At 39.5% G+C, this 21,060-nt stretch overlaps 1 protein-coding gene across 3 annotated transcripts in view; it reads right to left on the bottom strand.

Moving 5' to 3' along the window:
• Window positions 1-209: 209 nt before the first annotated feature.
• The window catches only part of rbpjb (recombination signal binding protein for immunoglobulin kappa J region b), a 72,708-nt gene continuing 51,857 nt past the window's right edge, over window positions 210-21,060 (bottom strand). For 2 of the 3 annotated variants that reach the window (XM_079811199.1, XM_079811198.1), the window contains exons 3-11: window positions 18,990-19,085; window positions 11,588-11,753; window positions 11,276-11,450; window positions 10,920-11,057; window positions 8,113-8,225; window positions 7,826-7,966; window positions 4,636-4,791; window positions 4,421-4,524; window positions 210-2,192 (exon numbers count right to left, since the gene is read on the bottom strand). In XM_079811199.1, coding sequence (XP_079667325.1) covers window positions 1,856-2,192; window positions 4,421-4,524; window positions 4,636-4,791; window positions 7,826-7,966; window positions 8,113-8,225; window positions 10,920-11,057; window positions 11,276-11,450; window positions 11,588-11,753; window positions 18,990-19,085 — 1,426 coding nt within the window. In that variant the 3' untranslated portion in view covers window positions 210-1,855. Of the gene's footprint in view, window positions 2,193-4,420; window positions 4,792-7,825; window positions 7,967-8,112; window positions 8,226-10,919; window positions 11,058-11,275; window positions 11,451-11,587; window positions 11,754-18,989; window positions 19,086-21,060 lie in introns of all 3 variants that reach the window. The other variant, XM_079811197.1, reaches the window with a different exon arrangement.

Below are 21,060 nucleotides of genomic sequence, written 5' to 3'. Positions count from 1 at the left end.
ATGATGTCCATTTGCTATCCGGACATTAGCATACAAGGTAAGGACAAACTCGGACACTAAACACCCAACCGTTTTGACGGGAAACACCACGGACATAACTGGGTTAAGAGCCACAGACACACGAACAAAATGGCTGAATGGTTTCTCTTTTTCTGTCTTTTGTTGTTTTTTTCTTTCTTTTTTTTCTTTTTCTTATTTTTTTTTTTTTTACAAATGGATGCATAAAATTCAAAAGTTAAATTACTGTACATAAAAAAGAAAGTCACAAAACACTATTAGTGCTGGTTGATGGGTTCATTACAGCTAGTTTTTTTTTAATTTTTTTTAAATCATTAATACTAGTCTACTAGTTGGTGAGACACCAAGGCCACGATAAACACATCAATGACCAACGGAGTAAAGCTTCCTACTTTTGGTGTGCGAGAGGCCACAAATCTCAACATACTCTTCAAATATTCAAAAAACACCAATGCAATAGGCTATAATATCTTTGGGTATGTTCGTATCCATTACACATTTAGATCCAAACGAAAAATTAAAGTTTAGGGAGTTTAAATATCAAAACAATTGCATGTAAAATGTTCAAAATGCAAGGCTGGGTTCCTCAGGTCGCGTTTGTAAACCTCCTTTTGAAGGGGTGAACTAAAGCGGGAACCTTTGTTCCAGTAAGGCCACATCTAATGGTAGAGCACGTCTCCAAATCATCTGTTTTTGAGAGCATTTCAAATTTTAGAAAATGCTAATGGAAGGTTCAGGAAGACAAAACAACTTGGATTTACAGAAAGGAAACGTTAAAAAAAACGGCACTAAAACTGTAGGAGTCTAAACTCGTGTCAGAACTTGACCGTTTCAACTATCCAACTACAGTGAACTTTCTGATAATGATATGTGAGAACCTTATGTGCGCCCTAGAGCAAATGAACTACCCCATGGCTGCCGTATCGAAGAGCCTCTATATTGTGTTTTCTGGTTCATATTCCTAAATAAGACATAGAAAGATGGCATTGTTCCTTTTGTGAGATCTAGACACATCGATGATGAAATGCTTAAAGGAAGCGTAGCGCATATTGTAATGCAGGCAAGGCAGAGGCATTGCTTAAAGCTCTTTTCTTTTTAAAGACGTCATAAAAACGAATGATAAAAAAAACACGCCCTCTGAGTTTCTCCCAAATGGAAAATGAAAACAACTAAAACCGTATGAAAAAAAACAAACGTTATTACAAAATACAAAGTATCAAAACTGATGGAGTCCAAGCGAACAGATGTATATGAAAGTATCTATATACAGGAGGGAAAAAAAGGTGAAGCTCAGAGGAGGAATAGAACCTATTTGGTAACAAAAGCGTACTATAATGTTTGATATAAAAAAGGTATGGAGGAAAAAAAAATGTACCTTTACTAAAGCTTATACAATATCCTTGGTCCATAAAAACTGTCATCTTACAATTTCAATGTGACCCTTTTCCTAAGAGTTACATCTCAACCGATCGCACACACACAGACCAGAAGGAAGAAACATAATTTTCAGTCGACGGCTGATGTATCATTGCTGTGGTCTTGTCTCCATGTCTTGTACACCTCTTGAAAGGTGCTGGTGTTTCCTCTCAGGCATTGTCTATTGCTAGCACCAGACCGGATCCTTAGAGAAACCCACAAGAGGGCGCAGGAGAACCATCTCTCAAATATTTTGTCCCCACAACAGGTTTTGCCTTCTTTGCCCATTTATCCCTTGATTTCCGTCTCCGCTGTTAAGGGATTTTATTTTGAAATTCAATATGCAGCACTTTTACAAACAGTTTGTAGTCTTCTGTTTCACGCATAGCACGTTGTGAGTTTGTGAGCAGTGCTGCGTGTGTTATAACACCACAGCCGCGGCTGCATTAGAGGACGACGCTGTGACGGCGTTAGACGTGCTGTTGGCGCCGTAGGGTGTCGTTTCTCCAGTTCCCCCCACGCTGTTGCCGGTCGTGGAAAGCAAGCTGGTGTTGCCCGCTCGTAGGATGGCGCCGGCCGCGCTGCAGTGCGGACGGGGACCGGGTTCGGGAGTGTATGTGAACGTGAGCGTCGTGGAATAGATGATACCGTCGTTTCGGACCAGCGTTACGGGAACCTGCACCGGCTGCCGCACCCACCGCCAGCCCTCGCGGAACGCAGAGATGTCTGGGACGACGCAGAGCATGCTCTCCCCACACCTTCAGAGGAAATATAATGTCTATTAATAATTCAGTCTGTCACTGTCTGCAATATGCTTAACTGACAGCGGTAATAAAAGTAAAACATTTTAACTACTACATAAGAATTTAATACAGTTTAAACAAAACATGTGGGGTCTTGCTCACTTCAGATTTTACGAGGCAGAGGAGGCAGAGGCACTTAATTCAACCTACGACCTGTCAAATCTTAACGTCATTTACTGTTGCATGGAACAGGTTTGTAAGGGTTTATGACTCCCTTTAAAAAAAAAAAAAAAAAAAAAAATAGGAGCACTTTTTTGTATTGAATGTACATTTGTAGTGCACTTAAAACCTTAAAAGTTTTTTTGGTAACACTTTATTTAACAGTGTTCCTATTGCATATCTTACATGTACAGTAATAACAGTAAATTCTGTATTTTTACAAGCAGCTAACCCTAAACCAAACCCTAATTAATTGACTTGTTTTGTCACTAATTAATAGTACTCAGTACTTATTTGTATAAAAACTGTACCTGTAGATAATCTATTAACAAAATAAAATGTTCATAACTGTTTATTAACACACTTAAGTACACTTTTAAAAAGTGCACTTTGTAATAATGTCAAAGTTTTACGTTTGCGTAGTATTTAAAGTAATTGGTTATACTTTCCTAAATTTCAACTTCACCATTACAAATGTGTAATTAATAACATATTTAAATACAAGACACAAGTCTTTTATGACATTGAAGTATATTTTAGTATATCATAAATGATTATGAGTATCGCCAGTGCAATTTGACCATATTTCAGGCATATGAAATGGCATTTAAAGGTGTAATTAAAAGGGATAGTTCACCCAAAAATGAAAATTACCCTATGATTTACTCTCCCTTAAGCCGTCATAGGTGTATATGACATTCTTCTATCAGACAAATACAGAGATATATTAAAATATGTCCTGGCTCTTCCAAGCTTTATAAAGGCAGCGAATGGCAGCCCAAAATTTGAAGCCCAAAAACTGCATCCATCCATTATAAAAGTAATCCATACGGCTCCGGGGGGTTAATAAAGGCCTTCTGAAGCGAATCGATGGGTTTTTGTAAGAAAAACATCCATATTTAACATGTTATAAAGTAAAATATCAAGCTTCTGGCGGACTGCCTTCCATATTCAACTTACGAAAAAGCGTAACTGGTGCGTTTTGAATTACAAGAGGCGTTACACTTTCTTCTTAAATTGAATACGGAAGGCGGTCCACCAGAAGATAGATATTTTACTTTATAAAGTTTTAAATATTTATATTTTTCTTACACAAACCCATCGATTCACTTCACAAGGCCTTTATTAACCCCCCCAGAGCCGTGTGGATTACTTTTATAATGGATACTTTCAAATTTTGGGCTGCCATTTACTGCCATTATAATGCTTGGATTTATTTTAATTTAACTCTGATTGTATTCGTCTGAAAGCAGAATGTCATATACATCTAGGGTGGCTTGAGGGTGATTAAATCATGGGATAATTGTCATTTTTGGGTGAACTATCTGTTTAAGTGGTTCAAAAAGCACTTTAAAGTTCAACAAATTACATTTAATATACATTTTAATCTATAATAGATTTTCATTTAATGGCAACTAACATGCAATTAAGTGTCCAAACATTACATTTAGTTTGCACTTATAACTGTATACTATTAAAGTGATTTATTTCTGTAACAAGTACTTATTTTGAAAGTATGCTAAAGTGTATTTATTTTTCACAAGCAACACACCGGTTGTTAAACTGAAATTTTGAATTAATCCACAGCTGGTTTTACATTTTATTATTGCAATTAATAGTTACACTGATTTGGCTGTGAAAGTTAAGTCAAATTTTGAGTGTAATTTGATGTCATGATGACCAGTGAAATAAGCACCTAATACTTTAAAGGTCTACATGAAATTGTAAAGAATTTTTTTTATTCCATTAGAGTACAAGTATTCAGATTTAAAAGTACTACAGTACAAATTTCTCAGATATAATAATGAAGTACAACTATTGAAATATTTTACACCCCTGTGAAGATCTATCGTGCTTACAAACAATATAAATGTATAGTAAAGACATTTTGTTCCGTGTTTATAACTATTCAGCAAATCCCACTATAATATTATGTGTAAAATTATACATAAATTACATTTCAAATCCTCTTGGATTTAAACTGCCTTTTCCTAAATGGTTATCTTTACAAATAATACCCATACCTGTACATGGTTTCAGCCTCAACATCACCGAACCACACCCGCAGACTAGGAGTGAAGTTCTGTCCAGTCAGCTCCAGCATCGCTACATCTCCCCCACCATTTAACTGCTCAAAAACACACAATACACAGTGCACATACATTATCAACTGCAGGCAGAGACCTGTGGGTGTACAACACCAGTGAGAGATGCAAGCTTCTCTGTGTGTATGTGTTACCTGTAAGCTCTCGACCACAGGCACAGGTGTGACAGGGGTGTGTACAGGGCCCATGCCCTCATAGAACGTGTATTCTGCTTTATCAGTGCTGATGATTGTCCAGGAGGCACCATCATTTATCATCTCTTTATTTGGTTCCTTTGGGCATGGAGTAGCCTAAACAGACGCACAAAACACACATAAATACGGTAAACTCAAAAATTCTACAAACAATACCCCATAATGATAGCCTAGAAATCCAGACGCACCCTAGCGGCAGCAAATGTGATTTGCAGCCAGGGCGTCTAGCAATTCTTTGTTGGCTTGCGAGCTGGAAAATCCAAACTCTGGTCAGGCCAATCACATCGTGTATAGAGTCGGTGGGCGGGCTTAACATAATGACGGCAGAGTTGCGGCGGTTCCGCATGCTACTTGTAAACAAAGAAGCTGGCGAACAGCGGTCTTTCGAATTGGCGAAAGTTTTATCTATCAACTAGCTCCACTTCACCTTCTTCGTTGCTCTGGTTGGTTGTAGCACTATCCTATTACGTGCAGAGGGAATTTGAAAGACGACGTCTATCCCGCCCCTCGGATTGAGCCCTGCCAATGGTGTGTTCCCAGACCCAACATCTTGATGTGGGTCTGGCTTGTCAGGGTCTGGCTTGTCAGGCTCCATAATGACCAAGTGAAAGAAGTTTGTCCGAAATCTTTGCAGATTTATAAAAAAAAAAAAATGGAGAAAAATTTGCCCTCAATTCACAGAGTTGTCCTGTAGTCACTCCTTTGTTATCTTGGCTGTGTGCTTAGGGTCGTTGTTCTGTTGGAAGATTAACCTTCGCCCCAGTCTGAGGTCCAAAGCGCTCTGGAGCAGGTTTTCATCAAGGATGTCTCTGTACATTGCTGCAATAATCTTTCCCTCAATCCTAACTAGTCTCTCAGTTCTTGCCACTGAAAAACATCCCCACAGCATGATGCTGCCACCACCATGCTTCACTGTAGGGATGGTATTGGCCAGGTGATGAGCGGTGACTCCAGACATGACGCTTGCCATTCAAGCCAAAGAGTTCAATCTTAGTTTCATCAGACCAGAGAATTTTGTTTCTCATGGTCTGAGAGTCCTTCAAGTGCAAATAACAAAGTGAAGGTAGATGTGAGGGTGGAGAGGAGAGTTAGCAGTATATGAGGGAAGTGGATCAACGGGGGTTCGAGTTCAATAAAGAGACAGCTCTGGGGAAAAAACTGTTCTTTAGTCTACTGGTCCTGGTCTGGAGGCACCTGAAACGCCTGCCGGAGGGCAGGAGAGAAAACAGTCTGTGGGCTGGGTGAGAGGAGTCCTTAAGGATGCTGTGAGCTCGATGCAGACAGTGTTTCCTCTGGATGTGCTCGATGACAGGTAGTGGAGTCCCTGTGATGCGCTGGGCGGTTTTCACCACCCGCTGCAGTGCCTTGCGTGTGTCCCAAATTGTAGTATGTTGAAAAGAGTATTCCAAAGATTCCTAGATGGTCTAATATTTCCGGTCAGAATTCGAAGTGCAGATCGATGCGCACTCTAACGGCTGATATTGCCCGCAACCCTTTGTGAGATGGACGAGGATTCGATTAGAACTACAAATGCGGATACATTTTTTTTAAAACTACAAAAAATATTTATTCAATATTATCCACATTATATTTCACCTTCAGCAGCATTGTTTTGATAATGATTCAACTTTTGTAATGATACGTTTGGCCATTAACTTTGCAAACACATGAGAGGAGTCTCTGCATTAAAGACCTACGAATGGCAGATCAACGTGCTACTACATTTCTCTCCGATACGGTAGGAAATGAAACTGAATGTGGAGGATTTTAACTGTGACGATGATTGACAGGGCAGTTTAAACAGTGACGGGATGCACGTAACTAAGCAACAGAGTCCGTTATAGATGACGAAGTAGTATGTCCAAAAGCTTGCATACTCTTCTGCTACACACTCAAAAGTATGTACTTTTTCTTCACAAAAAGAGTACATACTTTTAGATTATAGTAGGTGAATTGGGACGCAGCACATCTCAAGGATGATCAGTGGAAACAGGATGCACCCGAGCCCAATTTTGAGTGGCAAAGGCTGTGAATACTTATGTACATTTTTTAAAATTTGTAATACATTTGCAAAGATTTAAAAAAACTTCTTTCACATTGTCATTATGGGGTATTGTTTGTAGAATTTTGAGGAAAATAATGAATTTAATCAATTTTGGAATAATGTCTACCATAAACTACTGCTCAGAAGTTTGGGGTCAGTAAGTTTTTTTTTTTTGAAGAAGAAGAAGAAGAAACAAATTAATACTTCTAAATTCATCAAAAGTGACAGTAAAGACATTTATAACTTTATAAATTATTTCTATTTTAAATAAATGCTGTTCTTTGGAACTTTCTTTTCATGAAAGAATACTGAAAAATGTAGTTTCCACAAAAATATTAAGCAGTACACTGTTTTCAACATTGATAATAATAAGAATAAATGTTTCTTGAGCACCAAATCAGTGTATTAGAATGATTTCTGAAGGATCATGTGAAACTGAAGACTGGACTAATGACTGCTGCAATTTCAGCTTTGCCATCACTGGAACAAATTGCATTTTAAAATATATTACAATAGAAAACCGTTATTTTAACTTGTAGTAGTATTTCACAATATTACTGTTTTTACTGTGTTTTTTGAATAAAATAAATGCAGAGTTGGTGAGCATAAGTGCGGAGCCCCTCAAGGGACATGGTAATGGAAAAAATGTGAGATGGGAGAAAATCATAATATTTTTTCCCATCACCATGTCCCTTTGGGGGCTCCGTACATAGGAGACTTCTTTCAAAACACACACACAAAAAATCTTACAGACTCCAAACTTATGAATGGTAGAGTACATAAAAAAAGTTGCAAGGTGTCATTTGTGCTGGTATGAAAAAAGAGAGACTCCGAAGAGAAACAAAATGACACTGGTGTGTTGCAACAAACAAATATATAGTTCTTTATAAAAATACTTGACTGCTCACAGCTTTCAATACACTTTTACTTTAAGAAAAACATCAGGTCTCGTGTACATAAGTGATTTTATATTTCCAACAAAATTGCATCCAACATCCACTTTATGAACATTACTGAAGACATCATTATCATAGTGAACCAACGGTAATAAATGCATTTACTCTAAGTTTCCAGTGAGCTACTCACTTGAAATTGGATGATCCTCTCTTGAGAAAGGCACAGGTACATCCTCTCCGTATCCTTCAGGTAAAAGGCACACTTATGCAGCTGGGAGACGGGGTCATCTGCATCCAGCAAGGCGGTCTGCTTGTCCACTTTGCGGATGATCTGTGTGTGCAGGGAAAAGGAAAGGATGTGAAGTTGATACGAGTATCAGCAGAAGTATCATATAAACATTAGGATGTCAACATTGTATTGCCTTCATGTAGCCAAGGAGCTTTTTTCTAAGCAGATGAATAGAGAAGGATTCTTACCAGTCTAGGAAGAGCCATGCCAGTCACGGAGCACACGAGTTTGACAGTTTGGCCGTAGTGAATGTAGCCGTCTCGCACAGTGAACTCCTCTCCCTCCGACTCTTCATCATCCACTAAAATATAATTAAAAAAGACTAAGCATATCGTGTGATCAGGCCTTCCATTATGGTTGTCAAAACAGACATTTCACTGTCAATGGCATGTATGTTTTCCCATTACACACAAATAGTTACAGTCAGTAATAAAGATAAAATAATTTAATCAAGAACATTGAGTGGTTTTATCTTTCATTCTTGTCAATATTGTTGTTTGATTGACATTAATGACTCAATAGCCAGCAACGGGTGCATTTACACTGCAAGGCTTAATGCACAACAATGGCAATAGTTTTCTCCAAATGACAAGCTCCAATATGATTGTCTGGGTTTATGGAATTCAAGAACGGAGTTAATCAGTCTGCCAGGAGACAAAATCTTGTTCAGAGATTGCTACAATGGCTGCTGCCTCTGAGGAAGAACTAGTCGCTGGATTCCCGTTTAAGATCTCAAATGTTCACATCAAGCCCTTCTCTCTAGAACGGGCCGTAACAAATCAACATATTAAAATTATTTCTGAAGGATCATGTGACACTGATGATACTGAAAAATCAGCTTTGCCATCACAGGATTAAATGGTAATGGTCATTGAATGGTCATTTTAAATGGTAATCATATTTCACAATTTTACAGTTTTTACTGTCTTTTTGATCAAATAAATGCAGCCTTGGTGAGCATAAGAGACTTTCAAAAACATAAAAATCCTAACAATATCCAATTTATATCCACGTTATGATAGGGATAGTGTCCCCTGAGCAGTTCTTGCAGAGACTGATCATTTTGCTTCATTAGTCCTCAATATTTCATCAGGAGCCTTTTTTGACACTCAAAATGAAAATCACAAAGGACTATGGGTTTAGCTAAAAATCATATTTAGTGTTCTACTAAAAAAAAGAATCACCTACAGCAAATGTTCATTTTTGGGTGAATAGTCCCTGTAAAGTCAAAACTAAACATGTGTTCTGAGTTCCTCACACCACAGATAAATGTGTTATTAACCACCCAGCCAAATTTGAATCATAAAAAACTCCGGCAAGTACATAAAATAGCTTATCAAAAACTTGAAAAAATGAGCAGCATTCTCTGCTCTCAAACGCTGGGGGTGTGTCCGCTGTCGGCGCCGGAACCACGCCCACTCGCGGGACAGCTGCAGTAGCACACAGGGTTGCCGGGTTTTCACAACAAAACCCTCCCAATTGCTACTCAAAACAAGCCCAATCGCGTTTCAGGGGGGCTTCCCTGGTAAAAATCACATTTGGGGGTAAAATAAGTGTTTTTTTTGGCATGGTTGCCTACTAAAATTCGCATTCCCGGGGCTAAATATCACATAATTAGGGTCGCTTCAACCCGCGGACATGAAACACTGGTAGCACACAAGACAACACTCGCGTACTGATCACGACTGTCTATGATCACGACGCACCAGATGTCGGCGGGACGGGAGGATGAAGGCCTGGGCGGGGGATAGTCGGTTCTGCAGCAGATTATCAGTGAATCCCAGTTGTCTCCGGTGAAAGTTTGTAAAACTATCCGGTGTAAAGTCACTGCAGAGGCAGTTGTCGGTGGTGATCCTCAGCTCTCCTTCAAGGCAGCTGTTCACAAAATTAATCCACCTCTTCTTGATCATCGTTTTTGTTTTGAAAGCTGTTTTGTAAGTTGTAGGCTGTAATAACTAACAGTACTGACACAGCGGGCAAACTGATGCGAATGTGCTCTAGTTATGATCGTGTTAGGGGAGGAGCCAGGCTCGGTGGCTCCAGTGCGTCATCGAGCCACCATTTTAGCCCTGCCCAGAAAATCCTGAACACAGCAACGGTGAAAAAATATTTAACGGTCTAACTTCTGAATTCAGTACTACATAGTTCACAGTCTTTGTAATGTGTTTCAGCAATACATTTCTAACATTTATAATGTGTTTAGAAACAAATCTCAGAATTGCCTTTACAGGGACTTTAAAGGTCCTGTTCTTCGTGATCCCATTTTTCAAACTTTAGTTAGTGTGTAATGTTGCTGTTAGAGCATAAATAATACCTGTAAAATTATAAAGCTCAAAGTTCAATGCCAAGCGAGATATTTTATTTGACAGAAGTTCCCTTTCGAACGGCCGGTTTGGACTACATCCATGTACATCCTGCTTTAATTACATCAGTAGAACAGTTTGTCGACTAACCTCCGCCCACAAGAATACGCGAAAAAAGGGGGCGTGGTCTTGTTGCTCCCTCGTGGAGAAGAGGAAGTGTTGCGTTCGGTTCAGTTCGGTTGCGTTTGTCGCCATGTCGTTCAGATGCTGTTATTTTCATCCCGGAGTCAAATCACCTTTGTTTGGCCTTCAGGGGCTGTAGTTTGAGCGCGTTCATCTCCCCGTTATGGTAAGAGGCGTGACCTTTCCGGGCAACCTGCACTAGTAAGCAGCTGTCGAATCACAACACGGGAACCGCTGGCACAATCAGAACTCGTTACGTATTTCTGAAGGAGGGACTTCATAGAACGAGGAAATTCTCAGGCCGTTTTGAGGACAGTGAAAACAGCAGTATACAGATAAGTAAATTGTGTGAAAAATACTGTTTTTTTACACATGAAACATGAACACATTTTATATTGCACACTGTAAACACAATCAAAGCTTCAAAAAAACACGAAAAACGGGACCTTTAAGGATTTAACAATCAACATTACTCCACAGAAATGTGTGTGAATGCTTGTTAGACTTACAGAGGTGGATGAAGAAGGCTCCCCACTGCTGTGAGCTGGCGTGAAAGTTTCCTCCCTCTACGTGCAGGTAACGCGTACTGACCGTTTGAGAGCGAAGCCGGTTAAATAACGCCACTTTCGTTCCTGATGCTATACAGACTGCACACAGGAGAGAGACACAACTCAGTCAGAACACTCCACAGAGACTTCAGAACATACTGTTTGAATCAAAAGCCCCCTCTAATATCTCATTTCCATTTAAAGTTATTATGCAACAGGATGGTATTATTCCTTCCGGATATGCTTTACTGTTAAATGGTCTCAAAAGCATTGTAGGGGTTTCCTTTGAGCATAACATGGGTGGTGAACACACTCACGGTCTGCATTTTTGAGGGACTGTTTTTTTTTGGAGGGTTTAGAGATGACTTTGATCCTCTTGCTTAGGAAGACGCCGATGTCTGCACTGTTGCCGTAGAACATCTTCACCGACAGCATGAAGTGCTTGCGCTTGTCGGAGTCCGATATGTATAATGTTTTGGCTGTGCAATAGTTCTGCAGGGAAGAGGCGAGATTTGCGTATTCATGAGAAAAATAATGGTATGCTAATCAGGTTGTTTTGGCTCTGTGTGCTCTGCTGAGTAGCTCTTGCCGTTTGATTTTGGCAGCACATCTGTGCATGAGTGCCTTACCTTCCCCTCTAAGTTTAGCTGCTGCATCTCCTGATCGCTGTTGCCGATGCCGATGAAGGCGCAGGGCTGAGATTCCTGCTCCGAGCAGCCGTCTCGCTCCATCTGCTCTCTCTTCTTCTTCCATCCACAGCCCATCAGATACACGCATGGGGGAGGACAGAAAAACCTAAGCAAACACAGAAATGAAGAACGCTACTGTAAGATAGAGAAGAGTTTGTGGAGAACATACACTGTTCATTACAAATGTGGCATATTGGCCAAGCAATTAAAAAAAAAAAAAATTTTATTTCTGCATTGTGGTGCTTGACAATGAAAAATGCTGGCATAATGTTAAGGTGGTGGTTGCCAGTGAATTTCTACAGTGTTGCTAAAGTGTTGACATTCATTGCTGGCTCAAATTTAGAGAACCCAGTTATGTATGCATGTAGGTTTGTACAGGTGTGTATGTGTGTACGTATGTGTGTGTGTGTGTGGATGGATGAGCATGAGATAGATGAGCAACACTGCATGCATGTATGTACAGTGGGGAAAATAATGATTTGATCCCCTGCTGATTTTGTAAGTTTGCCCACTTACAAAGAATTGAAGGGTCTATAACTTTTATAATATGATTTTTTTCCAACAGATCGAGACAGAATATCAACCAAAACATCCTGAAAAAACACTATATAAAAGGTTATAAATTGATTAGCATTTGATCGAGTGAAATACTTATTTGATCCCCTACCAACCAGCGAGAATTCTGCCTCCCACAGATTGATTATGTGCCCATGTGGAACAAAGATTAGTCCTGTCACTTTAAGAAAGTACTCCTAATATCAGCTCAATGTGTGTATAAAAGATACCTGTCCACAAAATCTGGGGGTGGGTGGGTGGATGGAAGGATGGATGGATGGATACAGTCTTCCTTTAATGAGGAATGTGTAGTTAAACTTTTTAAACAGTGTAAAACTAAAGCGCGTTCTGGCCCTGATGGAATAAGTGGTAGAGTGTTGAAACAGTGTGTAGAGCAATTGGTGACTTGATGTACGGTATGTCCCAAAACTTTGGAAACAGCCTATTATTATCCCAGTAACAAAAAACAATTGTCCTAAAGGCTTGAGAGGTTATAGACCAGTCACCTTGGCTTGACTTCACTTGTAATGAAGGTAAACTAGTAAAAGAGATATTAATGGAAAAAAACAAAATTTATTGACCTGATGCAATTTGCCTACAGGACAGGGAGAGGCATGCAGGATGCTATATTGACCTTAAAAGACCTGTTGTATAAACATCTGGAGGGAAGTAGCAATCATGCAAGGCTTTTATTTGTAGAATTTTCTTCTGCATTTAATACGGTTCAACCGATTTTGCTGGTCCACAAGCTCAGATTGGGTTTTGGTGTAAATGCAAATATGGCCCGCTTGGTTTAGATTTTCTCACTAACAGGTCAAAGAGAGTGAGGGTAAATAGTAGCCAGTCATGTCCAATAACTTACATCTATTGGCTCCCCTCAGAGATGTGTACTTTCTTCTCTCCTCTACATCCTTTACACTGATGAGTGTTGTAGTCAATTTAAAGTTTGCTGACAACACGGTGGTGGTACGTTTGTTGGTTGGTGAGGAGAAGAGAGGGATCACAGGCCCATTGTTGATTACTTTAAAAATTGGTATCGGGAGGCTGGTCTATTTCTGAATGCTGATAAAACCAAGGATCTGAGTATTGATTTTAGGCTTAAAGGAACACGGCAACTTTTTGGGACTTTAGCTTATTCACCGTATCAGAGTTAGATCCATATGTTCATATGTTAGTCCATAACATACCATTCTCATGTTATGTGCATACCATAACTCTGTCTGACGCACCCACCGCTAGCCTAGCTTAGCACAAAGACTGGAGGTAAACGGCTCCAGTTAGCCTACCGCTCAATAAGTGACAAAATAACGGCAACATTTTCCTATTTACATGTTGTGATGTGTATAGTTACATCGTGTACTAAGACAGACGGAAAATGAAAAGTTGCGATTTTCTAGACCGATATAGCTAGGAACTATTCTCTCATTCCTGCGGAATAATCGAGGAACTTTGCTGCTGCACTATGGGTGCAGCAGGCGCAATGATATTACGCAGCGCCTGAAAATAGTCCCCAGCACGCTCTCTGTGCAAGCAGGTTGTCACGTTGGTTATGTTGACAGAAGTTATCCTATTTTCAGGCGCTGCGTAATATAATTGCGCCGCTGCACCCATGGTACGGCAGCAAAGTTCTTTGATCATTACGAAGGAACTTTTCATTTTCCGCCAGTCTAAGCACACGATGTAACTATACACATCACAACATGTAAATAGGAAAATGTTGCCGTTATTTTGTCACTTATTGAGCGGTAGGCTAGATGGAGCCATTTACTTCCAGTCTTTGTGCTAGCATTTGCGGAGAATACTGATAGACTAAGTAAGTGGAGTCAGCAAAGACTCTTTTGTCTCAGGAAGTTAGCCAAATTTAATGTTGACAGGACATTGATGACTGTGTTTTACAAGCCATATATTGAATCGATTTTAGCGTTTTGGTTGATTTGTTGGTTTGCCTCTTTGAAAGTCAAACAAAAAAGGCACTGGCAAAAGTTGTAAATAACTGTAGCAAATTGGGTGTGAAATTGCCTGGATTGTCAGATTAATTTATTATGCAAGTGATTAAGAAAGCGAATCACATTCACCCCCATCTGACATCTCACCCCCTTCATGATTCATTTCAGACCCTCCCTTCAGGATCTTTGTATAGGGTCACCTTAGCTAATTCAAATAGATTCAAATGTGTGTTTGTTCCATGGGCTATAAATTTGCTCAATAGGAAGTTTTCTTTTTAAAGTTTGAATTTTAATGTATTATTTATGTTGTGTATTTGTCTGCCTTTGTCTGTATATGGTGGTAAACTTCCAAGCTGCAGAACAAATTGCCCCAAAGGGGGACAATAAAATGTTACTAAACTAAACTAAACTAAACTAAACTTAAAGCTGCTTCAAATGAATGAATGAATGAATGTGCAATAAATAAATATAAAAAATACAAATAAGTATTAATATTTATTACTTTATATATTTATTATTGTATATGAAATGAATGAATGAATGATTACACATCAAATGTACATGACCTATCAGAATTATTTTAGATCAGCACTAGGTGGCAGTACAACATGTGTAGTGCTGGTACAGCTTTCACTTGCAGGACAAACTCAAGAAACCACCATCAGATGGTCAATCAAAAACACTGAAAACCTAAACCATAGCAAAGCTGCACAGAAGGTACATTTCAGAACACTGCACTACACCACATCCCGAGTCTGACCAGAGTTTGGGGTTTATGTCATCTTTACTCATTGTGTGTATATTGTGGCCTAGATCATCCAAGGGATGTTAGAGCAAACAGATATCAATCAGCATGACCTTGAATACCAAATCCGTAAATGACATTAAAGGCGTGATCTCTGTGAGTGACATTATCAGCTCATCGTGCATCTCGGAGAGATGCTTGTCTAGACGTGAGGCGGGGGAATGCTCATGACACAGAACTGCAGCTAATATCTGAAAACTGGTGCAATAAAAGGGGAATAACAGAGGTTCCACATCCAGTCAGACTGAAAGATGCTATAGATATGAGTTAGGGGACAGACCCAACCCCAATCATGTTTCACTCATACATGACAGCCTCGATTTTTGGTACTGTTTAGCATTTTCTGTATTGGTATCTTTGAAATGACAAAGGAAAAGACATCTGAAAGACGTCTGAAGTCTACTTTCACATCATAATAGTGAAAGTCTCATGTCGTAGTCAGGACCTCTAGACTTGTGAGCTTGATCTGTATCAATTTGTCAATGACAAGGCAGCAAAAACGATGTGTTAGTTTAATCTACATAACATTTATGATGTCATTTTAATGATTACCACCATGTAAAACTATGACTTTACTACATACAGCTATAAAGACAACTAAAGTTTGACATTTTCTGAAGGACAACAAAATGCTAGGCTACAAACAAAATCCCAATCAATCAGATTTGAGGGACAAGTTACTGTCTATGTCAAGTCAAGGCTTACAACCAGAGTTAGGTGCTTCTACATCAGTGTTATTCATCAGTGTTATTGCTCTCATTTCCCTTAGATTTTAGAGATACGTTATGAGTAGGGATAGGGGTTAGGACCAGTGTTGGGGGTAATGCATTACAAGTAAAGTGAGTTACGTAATCAGATTACTTTTTTCAAGTAACTAGTAAAGTAACATTACTTTAACATTAACTTAACAGCAAAAAGTTACCTTTCATATACAAAAAAGTGACTTTGTTTTCCCATGTATTGACCGACAGCTCTTCTGTCCTCATGTTGAGAGAAATCGTGAGTGAGGTGCAGAGACGTTGTGTGCGCTGTGTGTGAACATGATGGTTATTGTAGTTCTAGACTGAATGTGAGCATGCATTTACTCATCTCACTTGCACAGGATTCAGTATTACTCAAAATTAATAAAAGCAGAGAAATGCAAAACTCAGAATATTACACAAACCTGCAATAATTAAATATATGTTAAATAACACAAATATACTTGATGTTTTTTATAACCGATGCCTTCGATGCTGACCTTTGATGATTGGATTCAAGTATACAAATAGGAAAAAATTTGATTAGATTAACCCTTAAATGCATGACTGTTTCGCCAATCATTCTTACATATTCGGGTATTTAGCGACCCTGATCTATCTATCTGCCGCGATAATATAAAACTCCTGATATTAGAGTAACAATTACAGAAGAATAAAATAAAACAAATTTCGTTACCTTTTGGAGCTTGGAAGGGTTCAGTTTGAGCAGATGTTTTATACCATCATCACTGTTCTCATCAGAGCTCACTTCACACAAAGTACATTCACCATCTTGCTCAGATTCACAAAACTATCATTTTCAACATCTTCAAAATCAATATTTTGATTGCTGACAGCTTCTTCACCAGATCCACCATCATCGACAGTAACACTAATAGCCTATCTGATTGCATCCAGTACTTGCTCTGCAGTAAATTGCTGAGCCATTTCAAGTTTTGCAGATTATAGTGAAACGTGACTTCATCATTGTGTATCAGACATAAATGTGAATTGCACTTATTTTGTCATTAAAGATTAAATTATTGTTGTGCAGAAAAAAATATACGTACACTCTTACACACCATGGGTCGTTAGCGACCCTATAAAATTCTTACAAAAAATTAATTGGAAAAACAGGCATTCTTTTATAATTTAATTTTTTTCTTGTTATATTGTTTATAATGAATTGTCAGCGTTCACGCATCGGGTTCGCGGGCGTCTGCACACCCCATCCACGGGCAGCCCAATTTGAGACCGTGCGGACTGTCCGCATACAACAGCGCATGTGCAAGAAAGGCAGCCCAATTTTTTTGGACCGGCGGCCGGTGTACGTATGCGCCAGAAAGTCAGAAGAGTCACAACAATTGTACTGTGCATGTGTCGAACTCGGCCATCTTTGAAAGCATAGACTGTAAAAAAATATGGACGTGTCCGTGACGATAGGTTTCTGAAGAGTAGTTCTGAAGCCTCAAAGTCGGCTGTTGCCATCTTGGCAGCGCGTCACTCCCGGATAACTGAAAATGGGCAAAGAGGCGGGACGTGGGTGGAGCTGAGGTGACGTGATGACTAGCAGACAAACGCCAATCCACCTGTCACTCAAAGTGGCCACGCCCTTAATTGTGCATTGTATATTAACTTTATATAATGTAAACAAATGAGTTATAAAAAAAATAACCACCCTCATAGTTGTAGTTGAAGGGCAAAATTAGCCGTATAGACCAAAACCACAATTTGTACCAGGCTGTAAACATGTTTTTTTTTCTGCTGTAAAGTTGGGCATTTTAACATGGGGCTCAATGAGATTCTGCTCCCTTTTGGAGCCTGTCTCTAGCGGCCAGTCGATGAATTGCAGTTTAAGTCACTTCCGTATTGGCTTCAAGAGAAACTGGGGGAGGTTGCCGCTTGTTTGAAAGCTGTTTGGACACAACTGCGCGCGAGACACGTCCGGATGTGTAAACTGAAGTATACCCGGGGCTTAAGAAGGTTTATGTTAACTTAAAAAAATAATTAATGAGGAGGAGGGTAGCGAATGACGTCCCGGGTCGCTAAAGACCCGAGGTATGCGTTTAAGGGTTAACCACATTTGAGTTAAAAAAAAAAAAATGATTGCTGAAATGTCGCACTTTCTTCAGCAGTAGAGTTGAAAGGTTTGTTTGAGCTGCCTTCAAAATATGTTGACCCAGGAACATGTCTTGCTTGGCAAAATCACGGTGATCCTAGGGTGTTATGGGTGGATGTTAGGGCATTGGTTTGCAGTTGTCAGGGTGTTGCCCTAAGTGGTTGTTAAAGTGTTACTATGCAGTTGCTAGGGTGTCTTATCTAGGTGGTTGCAAGGGCATTGCTATGCAGTTGCTAGGGTCATGGGTGATTGTTAGAACATTGCTATACAGTGTTATCGGTGGTTGATGGAACATTTGTAAAAAATCGTAAGGGGGTGGGGTTAAAATATGACCAACAGTAATAGTAACCATTAGCTGTTTTAAAAGTCAACGTGGTCAGAAGGACACGCAAAGAAGCAGAACTGGCGCAACAAGTCAAGTGCTTTACATTCATTTTCAATTGAAGCTAAATGATACATTTCCTAGTCATAAACCATCTCTGATTACAGAACACATGTATATGATTTCATGAAGCGCATACTTTTGTTCTCATCTGGCATTCTGTCGCTCTTGACAAGTGTCCAGGTTTTGGCTGTGCTGTTCACGAATAACAGTGCTGTCTCTCTGCCAAATGAGGCCGAGCGAGCTGTAACCGCGACATCAGTTCCCCAGACACTGTGTTTCTCTACAGTTATCATCTTGTCTCTCTTTCCGCTGACCTTCTCTCCTTCACTTCCCTGTCTCATATCACCTCACCTCCTAAATCATTTCTTTTCTCTTTCCTGTCGTTATTTGGTTTCTTTTCTTATCAGCTTCTCTCGCTCCTTTTTTTCTTCTTAAATGTTCTTTCCTTCTCTTGTCCTTTCACCTCTTCATCTTACTCCATTCTTCCCTAAAAACCTAATTTTCCTACCTTAGGGAAGAGATGGACAGCATAAGGGGTTTCACATGGGACACATTTTGTGCTCAAAAACACAGATGGAGGGCGTAGGAATGGAACGGGGGTTAAAAGTGGAACTATTTTTAATGTGTCTTAGTTGCAAAGCTCATGGCTGAAAATAAAGTGAGACACATTGCAACTACCAAAGATTAAATAATTAAAAAATGTTGCAAATGTTATTTACGCTTGCAAAAATGGTCAAAAGGCGTTTCAAATTTAATTGAATGAATTCATCAAGAATCGCAGCGGTCATTTACCTTTTTTCATTGCCGTATGATTTCTGTGCAACTTTAGCGTGTAGGATGAGCACAGTTTGGTCTCCTCGTTCCTTCAGGTAATTCCGCATGGCTTCTCTGAAATCACACATAAGACAGAAAATATTTGTGAGTATTGGGAATTTTGAGTAATTGTGTAGCCATGCTACACGCAAAAGAACGCAAAAGAACAATGCAATTGATTAAAGGTAAACTTAAAATGTGCTTTCAAATTTAATAACGCACACAAAATATTGCATTTTCATATTCTCCACAAATGTCACAACTTTGAAAATCAATTTGCAGGGTTTGAATAGTTGTAATAGTCAACTAGTTGGTGGAGTACTTAAATTGATTTCTCATGCATATCCATTTCACCAACAGACTTCCACCTCTAACTAAAGTGGTATAACCAGATACAGTCCACACATAAATATATGACTGGAGGAATCGTAACCCTCAATACAGCGGCTGTAGGAATGAAAGTCCTGCCTTACAATTAAAGGCACAATATGTAAGTTTCGCTGCCAGAGGTCGCCGTGAATGAGCGTGGAATCATGGGAGTTGTAGTCTTGACTCTTCACCTCCACAGCCAATGGAAAGGAATCCGACGGACTCGGGCAGAAATCATGTTCATGAATGAGCGAATGTATTAACTTTTTATTAACGTTATGGTGGTATGAAGCAGGACGTGCCGAGAGCCCTTGGGAGCGAATGCAAATGAGAGAGGCCTACGCGAAACACAGGTATCGGAGCTTTTATTATGCTTATGCTACAGTCAGCCATTGTTGGAAACGTTTGGGATAATACAATACAGGTCAACAAAATATATATTTTGGATATTTTAATAAAAAAAATCTTACATATTGTGCCATGTACGCACCTGCACATTAGCTGGGATAGCACAAAAGTTTTAGCGCGATTTGAGTTTAATCAACAAAGTATATCATACCATTGATGTCAGATTTTAATCGTTATTGAAATGTTATTTCGACAAACAGCCTTTGGTCTTTCCCCATTCAATGTACTTGCATGACAAGCTGCCCGATTATGGCTGCCAAGTAACCTGACTTGGCTTAAAGGGACTTTGATATAACCTTATCATAGATAAAACAAAAATCCATTACTGAAACAGGCAAGATTACATTTTTGTTAAGTATTTTCATAAAAACTGCAACTTTTCACTTGTCTGCTTTAAGTCCAATGCCACATTTAACAGTTTTTAAAACATCTCCTTGTGTTACAGTCCTGTAAATCTGCTTTAGAATAGCTATTGTAGATGGTTCTGGTGAAAGCATGTGTGTGTGTTTCTTTAAAGAGAAAGCATTCTGAAGGCCTGTGTGTGCTTCAAAACCCAAATCTCCAGAGCTTGACTAGAAACACAGGCCCGAGTTTGATTAGCCAATTCTCTGGTGAGTGCAACTATGTGTTGCTTGCAGAAAGCATACAAACACTGTGGCCAAAAACCTCAGCTTTCCAGCTGGGGGTCTTTAAAATAAAAAGAAGGGGAAGAGGGGGGTAAGAAAAAGGGCAAAAGGACAACAATGTGTGTGTGTACAAGTCAAACGGCACAAAACCTCTTAGCTCATTATCGAAGAATTCCGATTCCGTGTCAGTGTTCACAATTACCTCAGTTAACTAACGAAAAACATCCCAGCATGTGCAAACTTAAATTAGCTCGCTAAATGCGGACACTCTGCAAGTGTAATGCACTTCAAGGAAACATTAAAAAAACATTACTTCAAGGTTGTTACTTTTATAACATACGTGCTTTGAACAGAATCCCAAGCAGAAATATTCTGCAGGAAGAACAGGTCGTAACAGACCATAAGTGTTGGTTAAAACACACTCACGTACACACACACACACACACACACACACACACACACACAAAAAAAACCTGGCTCATTTGCACAGATGTCAGTGACACCTGACACGTCAAAATGCTCAGAGGGACACAGAGATGGGGTAATTGTGGTGGCTTACACACACACACACACACACACAAGCAGCTTCCCTTTGCCACGCAAACGTCTCACACACGCTCAAGTTAGACAGGCTTTTGTTATGGAAA

This window comes from Gobio gobio (assembly GCF_949357685.1).
Source record: "Gobio gobio genome assembly, chromosome: 2".
Taxonomy (NCBI): Eukaryota; Metazoa; Chordata; class Actinopteri; order Cypriniformes; family Gobionidae; genus Gobio; species Gobio gobio.
The sequence above is the reverse complement of the archived record's forward strand: the minus strand, read 5'-3'. Positions and strand labels throughout refer to the sequence as shown.